General features: G+C 34.4%; 1 protein-coding gene across 1 annotated transcript; it reads right to left on the reverse strand.

Moving 5' to 3' along the window:
- Positions 1-1921: 1921 nt before the first annotated feature.
- Positions 1922-12160, reverse strand: LOC133184395 (apoptosis inhibitor 5-like). The gene is made up of 13 exons (XM_061319457.1): positions 11972-12160; positions 11631-11792; positions 10861-11026; positions 10350-10501; positions 10064-10204; positions 9532-9597; positions 9167-9361; positions 8674-8852; positions 8461-8554; positions 7928-8047; positions 4157-4200; positions 3715-3842; positions 1922-2857 (listed from the first exon to the last, which is right to left on the reverse strand). Exons 1-13 carry the CDS (start codon positions 12038-12040, stop codon positions 2787-2789), a joined length of 1587 nt encoding a protein of 528 aa, XP_061175441.1. The 5' UTR covers positions 12041-12160; the 3' UTR covers positions 1922-2786.
- Positions 12161-12304: the final 144 nt, after the last annotated feature.

Raw genomic sequence — 12304 nt, forward strand, 5'->3', positions numbered from 1 at the left:
GGTAAAATGCACAGTCCGGTATAACTTTCCTCAGATTCCGATCAAATGAGAAAACGCCTAGGATTTGTGCAGCAGTTTTATTATTCTATAGAATATTCTTGTTAGCATTATACAAATTTTTATGTAAAATTAAATAGAGTAATCCCTTGCGCCAAAGCTGTTTTGTTGATGTGTTTTATTACCTCCAGTATGTAAGAACAATGACGTCATAATATGACATCATAATCTGTACTGGCTACATGTTGTGGGTACTAGGTATTTATAAGAAAATAAATTGAAACTTACTCTGAATTATAAATATACCTCTTGTGCATTTTTGCAAGCTCATTTGCATAGAAATGCCCATACCTAGCCTCAACTCACATGCGCACAAAAATCTTGGAACTGTACATTTATATGCAATGTTGAATACTTCTCCATAGCTCATGGTTGATACTAAAGCAATATTTGACACCACATCAATATATTTGGTTGATCAATCTAGTAGATGGCTCAACATAGCCTTGCTGTCTATGAGATATTGATCAACCCAACATATTTCAATAGATGCCAAGAAACGAACCTAATATTAAAAGAAATAGTATCAAGACGTTAGATATTCTGGAAAATTTCATCCCAATCTTCCTTTGAAAGAGTTAATGTAAAACAAAGTCTGATAAAGGCCCCGTTCCTCTGAAATGGAAAAGCCTTTTAACCCCCCCCCCCCCTCCTTCCAATACTGGTGTACAGGAAATGTATGGAGTACAAGGCCTCTACAATTCTTTCAAGATAATTTACTAGTACAAAATTGTACTTATTTTAAATATTAAGTTTTATTTCAAGGAACTGATCTTGGAGTATTAATACATGTATTTGCTTAAAAGGTACTATGAGCAAGCTCATAATACAGTCAAACCTCGTTATCTCGAACTCTATGGGACCATGAAAAAACTTCCAAGATATCCGAGGATTTGAGGGTAAAATACTTAAAGAATAAGCGGTTGGGACTTCCAAATCACTTCAACATATCCATGGTAATCGAGATATCAGTGTTAGAGATACGCAAGTTCAACTCTATATCTCAGCTGCATTTTTAATTATTACTATTATTTACATTCAATGTTTTTTTTTCTTATAGAATTATGAACCAGACACATACTTAAAACACTTTTTCTGCCAAGGACTTTGTCCAAATGACCTTGTGCCAGGGTCCTGACACACCCTCATGATTGAGCAATCTCAAGTATGAAGTTTTTTCAATAAGATATTAAAGGCAAGGACAGGCATTATACATTTTTCTGCAAGTGACCTTGATCTTGCCTAAATGCCTTGACTCAAAGTCATGACATACCTTCAGGTCTTAAGTAACCTTTATGAACTTCCACTGTCTTTCCATGAGAAATTATGGACCATACACAAATTGTACTTTTTATCTGCCAGAGATCTTGAACTTGTCAAATGACTTGGATTTAGGTGACGACACACCTCCAGGTCATATTAAGCAATGTTTGTTTTGAGCTTTGATCCAATATTAGAAGTTAATATGATGGGATTCCTACATGACTCCCCCTCCAAATTTGGGGGGGGGGGGGGTATTGAAAATACAGTATATTTCAAAAACGAAAATGATTAATATATCATAGAATTTTTTTTTAATTTATTCAACTTTCATACAATGTACACTCTTGTTTCATTTCTCATATACATGTAATGCATGTGTCACTCTAACCAAACAATTGAAGCTAAACATATACTTTAAGTATTATATGAAATAACTTTTAATTGAAGAACAATATTAAATTGTTTGCATGCTTCAAATCTAAACCATTGAATACCCACTAATTAGGATTATCTTCCCTTTATATATTTTTTTTACAGACGAATGAAAAAAAAAACTTTAAAAAATAAAACCATTGTTTTTTGATTATTCAAGAAAATATTCACATATCCAAACTGATTTTTCCACAGCTTCTTCACTCACAGTTCTCAAAAACTTACAATTCTTTCTATTTATCATGTTTATAGTCTTTTATATCAATGTTTGATCCCTTCATTCATTTATACAAACTCGGTGCAAGTCATCAATCAGCATTTCTTTCTACATCTACACGTCTACTTACAGAAACAACAGCTTGTAAGTAAAGATTGCAATCAATACAGGAAAAAAAATCAGGAACAAGAACAACTGCAATTAATTTGTTGCACCTCTCTGAAGCTATTTACTTGATGTACAGAGATACTGCTTCTAAATTCACCTTACAATCCATTAAAAAAATGCATAAAAACTGTGTTTTACACTTTATGAATTTCTCGGAATGCAATTCCTACATGTACACAGATTCTGCATTTAAACTCACTTGTAGGTAGCTGTACACTTTGGGAAAAAATGTATGCATCTTTTAATGTTTTCCTGATCAAAATTGCAATCAGAACAACCAATGTTAGTAAGATCATGATCCAACGATGACCTGAAAATGTCAACTTGACCAGAAGGCTGCAGGTTGTGTATCTGAACCATTAAAAAAAAATTCTTTAAATTTAATTTATATTTATTAGAATTTATTTTTTTTATGATACACAACTTACAGCCTTCATGGTCCATCACCACATCACATGTATGGTCTCCACGATACGTTGTTGAAAAAAAAAACTTGATATTCATTATCTCTGCATTGGTTTTGCATTTTTTTTAAAATCAATGAAATGTAGTAAAAGTTTGTATGTGAAATGCAGAATAAAATGAATATTAAGTTTTTTTTAGTCCTTCAGATCTGTCTGTGATGTTAGTTGGCTCTCTCAGCTGTCCATCACCATCTCTGGCCACGCCCTCTTCCTCGGAAATTTCCTCTTCTGTTGAATCGTCCTCTTCCTCCCTGGGCTGAAAAAATTTACATGAAAGCTAAAAATGGGTTCATAGAGAAACCATGCCCGATCAGAAAGGAAATCAGGCAGCAACTGAGAGATAAACTCCCTTTATATTATGATCTTCCAATTAGTTTTATCATTATTGTGTAGATTTTTAAAAAATATTAAACTTTTGATTATCAATACCTAATAACTGTGCTAAATATTCTGTTCAGCTATTTATGTGGGCTGAATGAAATCTATTCAAGTAGATGGTCAAGGTAATAACTTTGTGGAATGGTAAATAATTGATGAAGAGATTATCTACATGTATGACTGTCTGTTGAAATAATTTAAATGTTATTTAAGAAATGAGCAGAATCACAGAACATGATCTTTATGCAAAAATGTTTATAAACTCAATTTATTTTTTTAAATTTGAATTGATCCATGATACTCTAGAAAACTACTTAAGTAACATTTATTGAAAATTAAAAAGAGCTGATTGGAAGGTATAAGGAAAGTTTCAATTGTTAGCCACTGGAAAAGCTTACTTCACATTATTAAACAATTTTGGTGCTTCCATGCAAATAATCAACAGATAATATCGATAACAAAGAGACATACAGATGAACTTTGTTAACTCGAAAACCCATATCTCCAATAGTCAAGGATGTATATCAAAGTGATTTGGCAGTCCCAACTAATTATTCTGTATGTTTTGTTACCCTGATTATCTTGAATCATTGGATATCACAAAGTTTAATTTAGGCCCCTTCGATTTTGAGATAGCGAGGATTTACTGTATTTTATATTTTTGGTTGTGTAAAGGATTCAATAACACATGTCATCCATACAATTACAATATATGTACAATTCTGTATATCTTACGTGGTGTGAATGTTCCCGCTTTTTCACTGAACTTCCCGCTGGGTGGATGGTACAAGGATCTCTCCTCTTTGTGATGTTTCTTGCCTCCAGCTCCATTGGACTCAAAAGTTATTGGTGTTCTTTTTTGGCTGTAATTACACAAGTGTGTACATGTATATTGCACACTCTACTTTGATCATACTAGGAGACATTGAGGTTTTCTTTCTGCATATTTGATCAATCCATTAATCTTTTACTTAATGCAATACAAAAAGCTTCATAGTGTACACAAAAATCTAAAAAAAAAAAAAATTTGGAAAGAAATTTCAGGAATAGTTGTATTCTCTTGAGTTTATAGAATAAAGAAAGGAAAAAGAGACCATTGACAATCAGACAAACATAGTCAACTGATTAATTCCCAAAATTTTTGGCAGGTTATAAATGGAAATGTAGATCAACTTACCCTGCTAGTGTTGGTGTGCTTGTTGCGGACTTTTCTACAGGTTTCTGGTAAAGAACATCAAAATCATTAATATTAACAATACATGTACTGTATTTGGCCGAATATAATACGCATTGGTGTAAAATATGCACCCCCTTTTTGAGCCTGAAACTGGAAGAAAAAACGCAGTTTGGTTGTATTATACGCAGCAGAAAATTTTACCAAGCGGTGTTCTGAACTTTTGAAAATCGCGGTAATTTGCTATGAAAATCGGCACGGAGATAGAGTGCCGAAAATTTACAGAACACGATATTTTATTCAAATGCGTTTTTATTTCTTAATCTTGACTTTCCATATCGCGGCAATCTGGAGAAATTATTTATTTTAACAAAGCACGAGATAATGTTGCATTAAAGTATTAACAGAGTTTATTATTAAATTTTTTTAGCATACGGTGATATTGAAACTATACGTCGCCGTATTCTAACTATTCTTTGTAGAAATAATTTTATTTCAACAAAGCACGAGATATTGTTGCAAGTTTAACAGTTGTCATATTTATTTTTAGTTTAAGGTAATCATGTTGAAAATTACGTAAATTTAACAGGGCAAGTGATATTGCAACATCAAAGTATTCATAGACTACGATTTTCCTCTTTTGAACTTGAAATTAATTAATTAAATAAATAGCTGATGTTATAAAAATAAAATCAAATTTAACAAGTGTATAAAGTTATCAACACACCTCCAAAGCTGTGAAAAATGATGTACAAAGGTGGGATATATGTCTTAATACATCGAGGTAATCTTCGTGGATATCTTATTTTCTACAGAGCACGAGTAAATGATAACACTTAAGTTTCAACATACTTCATATTTCCTTTCTTAACTCTCAATTATTTTAACACGAGGCCGATATAAGTTAAAGTAAAATTACATTTAACAAGCATTTAACTGTTTAATGTGTCGTAATCACATACGAAAGATCATAAACCAACCCCTGATTTTTAACAAAGAAAATAATCAAAGCCATTGATAAGGGCAGTAAATAATCAGTGCTCTAACTGTAAAAACAATGCTTTGGAGTTGGTAAACAATTTAATTCCTGGAGGGGTGTTGAGGGGTAATTATCAAGTGACAAGCACACGTGTTCACAACATTGGCTTCCATTCATTGGGAGTATAGAGGGGTGTTTATGTTGAAATGAATTTTCACTGAGTTATTTAATTCTAAAATAAATTTTATTTCATTGTATTTCATTAAAAAATGACTTATTACTTTTTTGACCGGTGTCTGATTGATAAGGTACATGTGTACTATGATTACGGAAGCACGTGGCAAAGGAATGTATGAACATCTATAAATAACATCGTTAATGGCGGCCTACACAGAAACGATGAACATGCAGCTCAAATTAATTTTAACTTGCTTTTAAATTTAATTTAACTAACAAAAGGTTATAATATAACATTTTTAACAAGCCTACATTTCAACAATAACTTTCCGAAGTTTTAAATACGGCGATAAACAGCAAACATAGGTAATCAAAGATTACGAAGCTCACCTCGACGAATGTTATCTATATGTAAGGCAAATTTCACATCATATTTTTTTTCTAGTTAGGGTACATCCCAAGATCAATATCCATGCAAGTTTGGTTTAATTATAGATCTGCTCAAAAAACTTTTGACCTGTTTAGTAATCAAGAAAATTTTGGTCAGTTCCAACATCCAAAGCAAGTCTGGAAGTTTTCATCCTTAGATGCACCATCTATGCAAGTTTTATCATAACAGGCCATAATATTATATAGCTACTCCAAAAAATTACCCTGGTCACTCATCTGGAAAATGTACGTCAGATTCAGAATCCAAGGCAAGTCTGGAAGTATCCATCCCTAGATACATCATCCATGCTTATTTGGTTAAAATATGGCTAAAATTCACTCATGTGGAAAATCTAGGTCAGATCCAGCATTCGAAGCAGGTTGGTTAGTGTACATCCCTAGATGCATCATCCATGAAAGTTTGGACCAGGTAGGGCATATAGTTACTTGGGAACGAGACTACTCCTAAATCTAAACCTGGTCTCACATGTGGAAAATCTAGGTCAGATCCAGCATCTGAAGCAAGTGTGGTAGTGTCCATCCCTGGATGCATCATCCATGCAAGTTTGGTCAAGGTAGGGCTTAGAGTTACTTTGGAATGGACCTGCTCCTAAAACTTTAACCTGGTCACTCATCCGGAAAATCTAGGTCAGATCCAGCATCCGAAGCAAGTGTGGTAGTGTCCATCCCTAGATGCATCATCCATGCAAGTTTGGACCAGGTAGGGCTTATAGTTACTTGGGAATGGACCTGCTCCTAAAACTTCAACCTGGTACACATCTGGAAAATCTACATCAGATCCAGCATCCGAAGTAAGTGTGGTAGTGTCCATCCCTAGATGCATCATCCATGCAAGTTTGGTCCAGGTAGGGCTTATAGTTACTTGGGAATGGACCTGCTCCTCAAACTTTAACCTGGTCACTCATCTGGAAAATCTAGGTCAGATCCAGCATCCAAAGCAAGTGTGGTAGTGTCCATCCCTAGATGCATCATCCATGCAAGTTTGGTCCAGGTAGGGCTTATAGTTACTTGGGAATGGACTTGCTCCTAAAACTTTAACCTGGTCACTCATCCGGAAAATCTACATCAGATCCAGCATCTGAAGCAAGTGTGGTAGTGTCCATCCCTAGATGCATCATCCATGCAAGTTTGGTCCAGGTAGGGCTTATAGTTACTTGGGAAAGGACCTGCTCCTAAAACTTTAACCTGGTCACTCATCCGGAAAATCTAGGTCAGATCCAGCATCCGAAGCAAGTGTGGTAGTGTCCATCCCTAGATGCATCATCCATGCAAGTTTGGTCCAGGTAGGGCTTATAGTTACTTGGGAATGGACCTGCTCCTAAAACTTTAACCTGGTCACTCATCTGGAAAATCTAGGTCAGATCCAGCATCCGAAGCAAGTGTGGTAGTGTCCATCCCTAGATGCATCATCCATGCAAGTTTGGTCCAGGTAGGGCTTATAGTTACTTGGGAATGGGACTTGCTCCTAAAACTTTAACCTGGTCACTCATCCGGAAAATCTAGGTCAGATCCAGCATCCGAAGCAAGTGTGGTTGTGTCCATCCCTAGATGCATCATCCATGCAAGTTTGGTCAAGGTAGGGCTTATAGTTACTTGGGAATGGACCTGCTCCTAAAACTTTAACCTGGTCACTCATCCGGAAAATCTAGGTCAGATCCAGCATCCGAAGCTAGTGTGGTAGTGTCCATCCCTAGATGCATCATCCATGCAAGTTTGGTCCAGGTAGGGCTTATAGTTACATGGGAATGGGACATGCTCCTAAAACTTTAACCTGGGACGCCGACGCTAACGCCGACGCCGACACCGACGCCGACGCCGACGCCGGGGGTATAGCATAAGCTCATCTCGACTTCGTCGAGGTGAGCTAAAAATGCATAAGTCTCTAGGTAATACTACGGTATGTGCGTATGGTAGCCATGTTTCACATGAAAGAAAAACCTATCAAAATCCCATTGTGGTGTAAAATACGCACCCCTTTCTCACAGAAAATTATTTTGGGAAAAAAGTGCGTATTATATTCAGCCAAATACGGTATGTGTTACACTACTGATTTATGATTTATGGGGGGGGGGGGGGAGAACACTGGTGATGTAAACCTGTTACATGTATATCAAGTTCTATGATTATCATTGAATTATTCAATTTTTATTATTTTTTATGATACATACCACCAATGGTTTCCATGACAATGTGATGATGGATTTAAAAGATGGAGGACTATGGAAAAGATCTTTGATCATTGTGTTGATGTTGGATGTAATCTTCAGAGCTGCAACCTTAATCTTGTTCTAAAACAAGTGAAATATTACAATGGTTACTCAAAAAGTGCTATCTAAACAAGACTTTTTCTTTCAAGAAATCATATATGAGTTCACAGCTTAGTGAATTTAAATACTGTAAACCTACATATATTACAGTAGCACACTCAAAATTTAACATAATCTTCCTAATCAACTGAGTTGTGAAATCCAAAATTAAGGCATTTAAAGCCAAGTTTCTGTATATATTTGTTTTAACCATATATTAGCATGTACTTGAATAAGCCCACAAGAAGCAGCTAGAAAGGTGCTAAAATATTGCTACCACTAAATTAAGCAAGTTAAAAGTGATAGATATGCTACAGTTTTAAAATGCATGTACTTGTGACAGAATAACTATAATGCATGGTGTCATGAATACATGTATATACTAATGTTGTCACCTCTTCTTCCTTTAATTCAGTTCCAGTTTTGCCCTGTAGGGCCATTCTGAGATGTTTAATATAAACCTGAACCCCTCGAGCAAAATACTGTAACCTGAAATGGACACAAAAATTATTTTTACAAAATCAAATACACTGAATAAAATCTCCCAAACTCAGATCACTTTATATAAAATAATGTGTAACATGAACTAAAAATTGAGGTGAAGTTACCTTATTTTGAAGTCTTTTAATCTCTCGGCATTTTCTTCTCCCGATAAAAAGGTGGGTAATTTTCGACAGAGCTGGTGGAAGGTGTACATCAAACACTCGACGGCAGAGAATTCCAGTTTAGGCTCCCCACTGTGAGTCTCATCCTCACTCTCCTCAGCTGGTGGGAGGGGCATATATGACTGCAAAATATACATTATTGTTAGACAAACAGAAGTGAATAATTGTGATGCAATTGTAAACCCCTGAATCCATCACATCACTGGATTTATGGTTTTTTAGCACAGAATTCTTAAAAATGTTGCCTGAAGTGTAGTCTACGACTAGGTAGTTAACTAGATATTTTTCATTAAGAAAACTTTGTTATGATAGAAATGATATTATGGCCAAATTCAAAATACTTTTATAAATAAACTGAGCATACATCTCAAAATACTGCCATCTATAATTAGAATCAGCCTTTAAAGGAGTGATCCTGCATACTTAATGCACTTACTATAAGACAATCATATAAGTTCTGTAGTCGTTGCTCTAGATTTTCCAGATCCCCTGCGAACTCTGAGATTTCGGCCAGCAGTTTGAGCATTTCCAGTTTTCCATTTACTCCTTCCTCAGGGCTAGCTAGCTCCTCCAGGTGTGGCAAGACATGATCACAGATATAACCCACAAAGGCTTTAGAGTGGACATTTTTCTGTAAACCAACTCACATTTTCACTTTGTTTCAAGTAACTCTTAAATTAAATCAGCATTTGTTTTAACAGTGTCTTTAAATATTATTCCTCTTTTTCACAACTGTGTTTTAAAAAAAAATAAATGAAAAAATAATGGTTGTTTTAGATAAGGATAATGGTTTAGACTTACAGAGAAAAGTGGAACAGCATGCTTGATGCACTGGGTAAGTCTGTCAACACAATCTGGGTCTGTTGCCTGGAATCACATTGAAATCATAACTTTATTTAGCACTTTTCATGCTGTGTACATACCATGTACAGCATACCCAGATCAAAGTCTTTACTGAACATTTGTTCTGACTAGTTATTTCCTCATGATAAATGAATTGAAATGTTTTAAAGCAGTGTTTTCCCTAAGAACCAGCTACTGGCCAGATTGACCACTTCAATTGATATAAATGATGACAAAATTTAAAACAACTGTTATAAGGTCCACAGATATTTTATTCATAAACCTCAACCCCTAGCCTGTTACAATTGATCTCATACCCTTTACTTTGAAATAAAGGGAAAACACTGTAAAGGAACTCCTTTTTAACATTACTGTAACTTGCTTTTGGCCAAAGCTTTGAAATCTATAACCGAATCTTACATCTTACATCTCTCTGATATTGTGAAGCGTGACAAAAAGCCATTTATTTTCCAAATTTAGAATTATATACCTCAAAGGGTTGGTCTAATTCTGCTTGTTCTGTCACAATATCTACCAGCTGTTGTCTCCCTTGGACAGTTGTCATGGATTTCTGACATTTCAGGATCTCCATTATAGCAATAAACTCATCTTTAGTAACATCTTGTAACACCTGATAAAAGTGAAGATACCTGGTAATATGTCCATTTCATACACAAGTACATCACACATCAAAGAGATATACATCTGCACAAATCCAGATGCCAAATGAATCAGAATTATTCAACACTGTAATGTTGGAGATATTTTCAACTTACTTTTTTGCACATGTTAATGAGTAATTCTTCAGAGTGGCTGTCAAAGGTGTCCTCTGGTAGAGTCCGGATCTTAGCTCCCAAAAATTTAATTGCTTTCTCTCGTACAGTTTCATCATCTCCCAAAATCTGACCAAAGATTCCCTCTAATGCACCTGTTTATATAATAGGAAAATGTACCTTTTACACTTAATAAGTAAAAAAAATATGAAAAATAATTTGCATATAAAAAACTATTCTTCCTATATTCTTTTTTTCTGTTCATCTTTTTTTTTTTTTTTTTAAAGGATAACATTTAATCTTTAGACAGAATTTTGGATATATAGGTTCATCTGTCTGAATATTTAATACAATTAATAAAGGAAGGTGAATTTGGATAACATTAAATCTGTCCATCTAATACTGTATGCAATTTATCAATTTAATTTACATATTTAAGAACATGACCTGTGTAAACCTCTAAGTAGACTTTCACCATGTAAACAATTTCACTAAAATGCAATTATCAATTTACCTTTAGAATCGAATTTGAAAAGTGATATAAATGAGCTTTGTATAAGACTGTTCTCTGTAGCATCATCTGTTCCCATCAGCTGTGTCAGGGCAGAGGCAATCTTTGAGACCTGGTCTGGGGCAGTCTTACACAAAGTCGGCAAGTCTTTAATGGCTTGCTTACGTGTCTGAAAAGAAGATTTGATACTTGGAATGAAATAAAGGAATGTTATTAAGAAATTTCTAGAAATTTTACACAATGGTCAAATTCTTTTTCTTCTAAATACTATATTCAAAGAAATAACAATGTAATCCATTAATTTTGTTAAACAGGTTGGGACCAATTGCCTTAATGGGATATAATAGCATGTTTGGTATATAATATCCAAAATGGGATATAAATTTTAAAATTTACAGTGCAAACAAAAAAAAAAAACATTTTATCTATATATAGTGCAAATCTGCGTTAAAATAATCTGAATGCAGTAACTTTGGGCAACCGGCAAGTACATTTTTCTATAAGCTAATGGTTTGTAAGTTTGATTCCCAAGAAGTCTAGGATCTTCCGAGGGATTAATCTCCTACATAACCAGGATACAGAGAAACTTGTTAACCAAAAGTTATTGCTTTTGAAGTATTTTGATGCACATTTATAATATCTTACTGAAAAATATTAATTTTTTGCACCGTAAAGTAATATCCCATTTGAGATATTATATCCCAAAGAGGCTATTATATCCCATTTGAGTGATTGGTCCCAACCTGTTAAAATTATATGGGATATATACATACCATGGGATCATCATCTTCACACAGATCAAACATAGCATTAATGGCTGTTCCTGCATGATTTGGAAAATACTTGAAGAAGCGAGTGATGAACTGTGATGCTAATCTCTTTTCCCCGGGCCCCCCTTTTGTAGCACTAAGAATGGACAGGTATTCCTTTTCATGCTACGTAGAAAGAAAAAAACAGAAACCTAACATATTGGTAATAAACACATGAATATAATTTTGCAAAAACTAGGACAATTCAATGAATCTATTTCAATAAAGTTATTTTTTAAAACTACTTTCGAATCCATTGGTAGCAAAACTGTCGGTTGCTCTGGTTGGTTTCTCATTGTTCCTACCTGACCAGCCTTATCTTTGGCGTCCGCAAGAACCCCAAAATCTTTGTACAGTATTTCTATTGTAACCATAGTTGATTCTTAAACTATAAGGAATGCCATAAAATGATAATTCTATATAAAATTAATGGGTTTGCAAAATGAAGATAGCGTGGGTCCAACGACCGGAAGATAAAATGCCAAATCGGATTTCTATCCCGATTACATTAAACAAAGATGTAGCTAATAACAGTAAAATGCCCAAAAGATTTTTTATCTAATTCTATTTATGTTTGATTACAAATTTATTAGACTTCATAATATTCAGTAGATGCCATTAAAATTAAAACATATTAT

The sequence above is a fragment of the Saccostrea echinata genome, unplaced genomic scaffold (genome assembly GCF_033153115.1).
Source record: "Saccostrea echinata isolate AGI-Se365-2 ecotype Australia unplaced genomic scaffold, CSIRO_AGI_Sech_v1 ptg000001l, whole genome shotgun sequence".
NCBI lineage: Eukaryota > Metazoa > Mollusca > Bivalvia > Ostreida > Ostreidae > Saccostrea > Saccostrea echinata.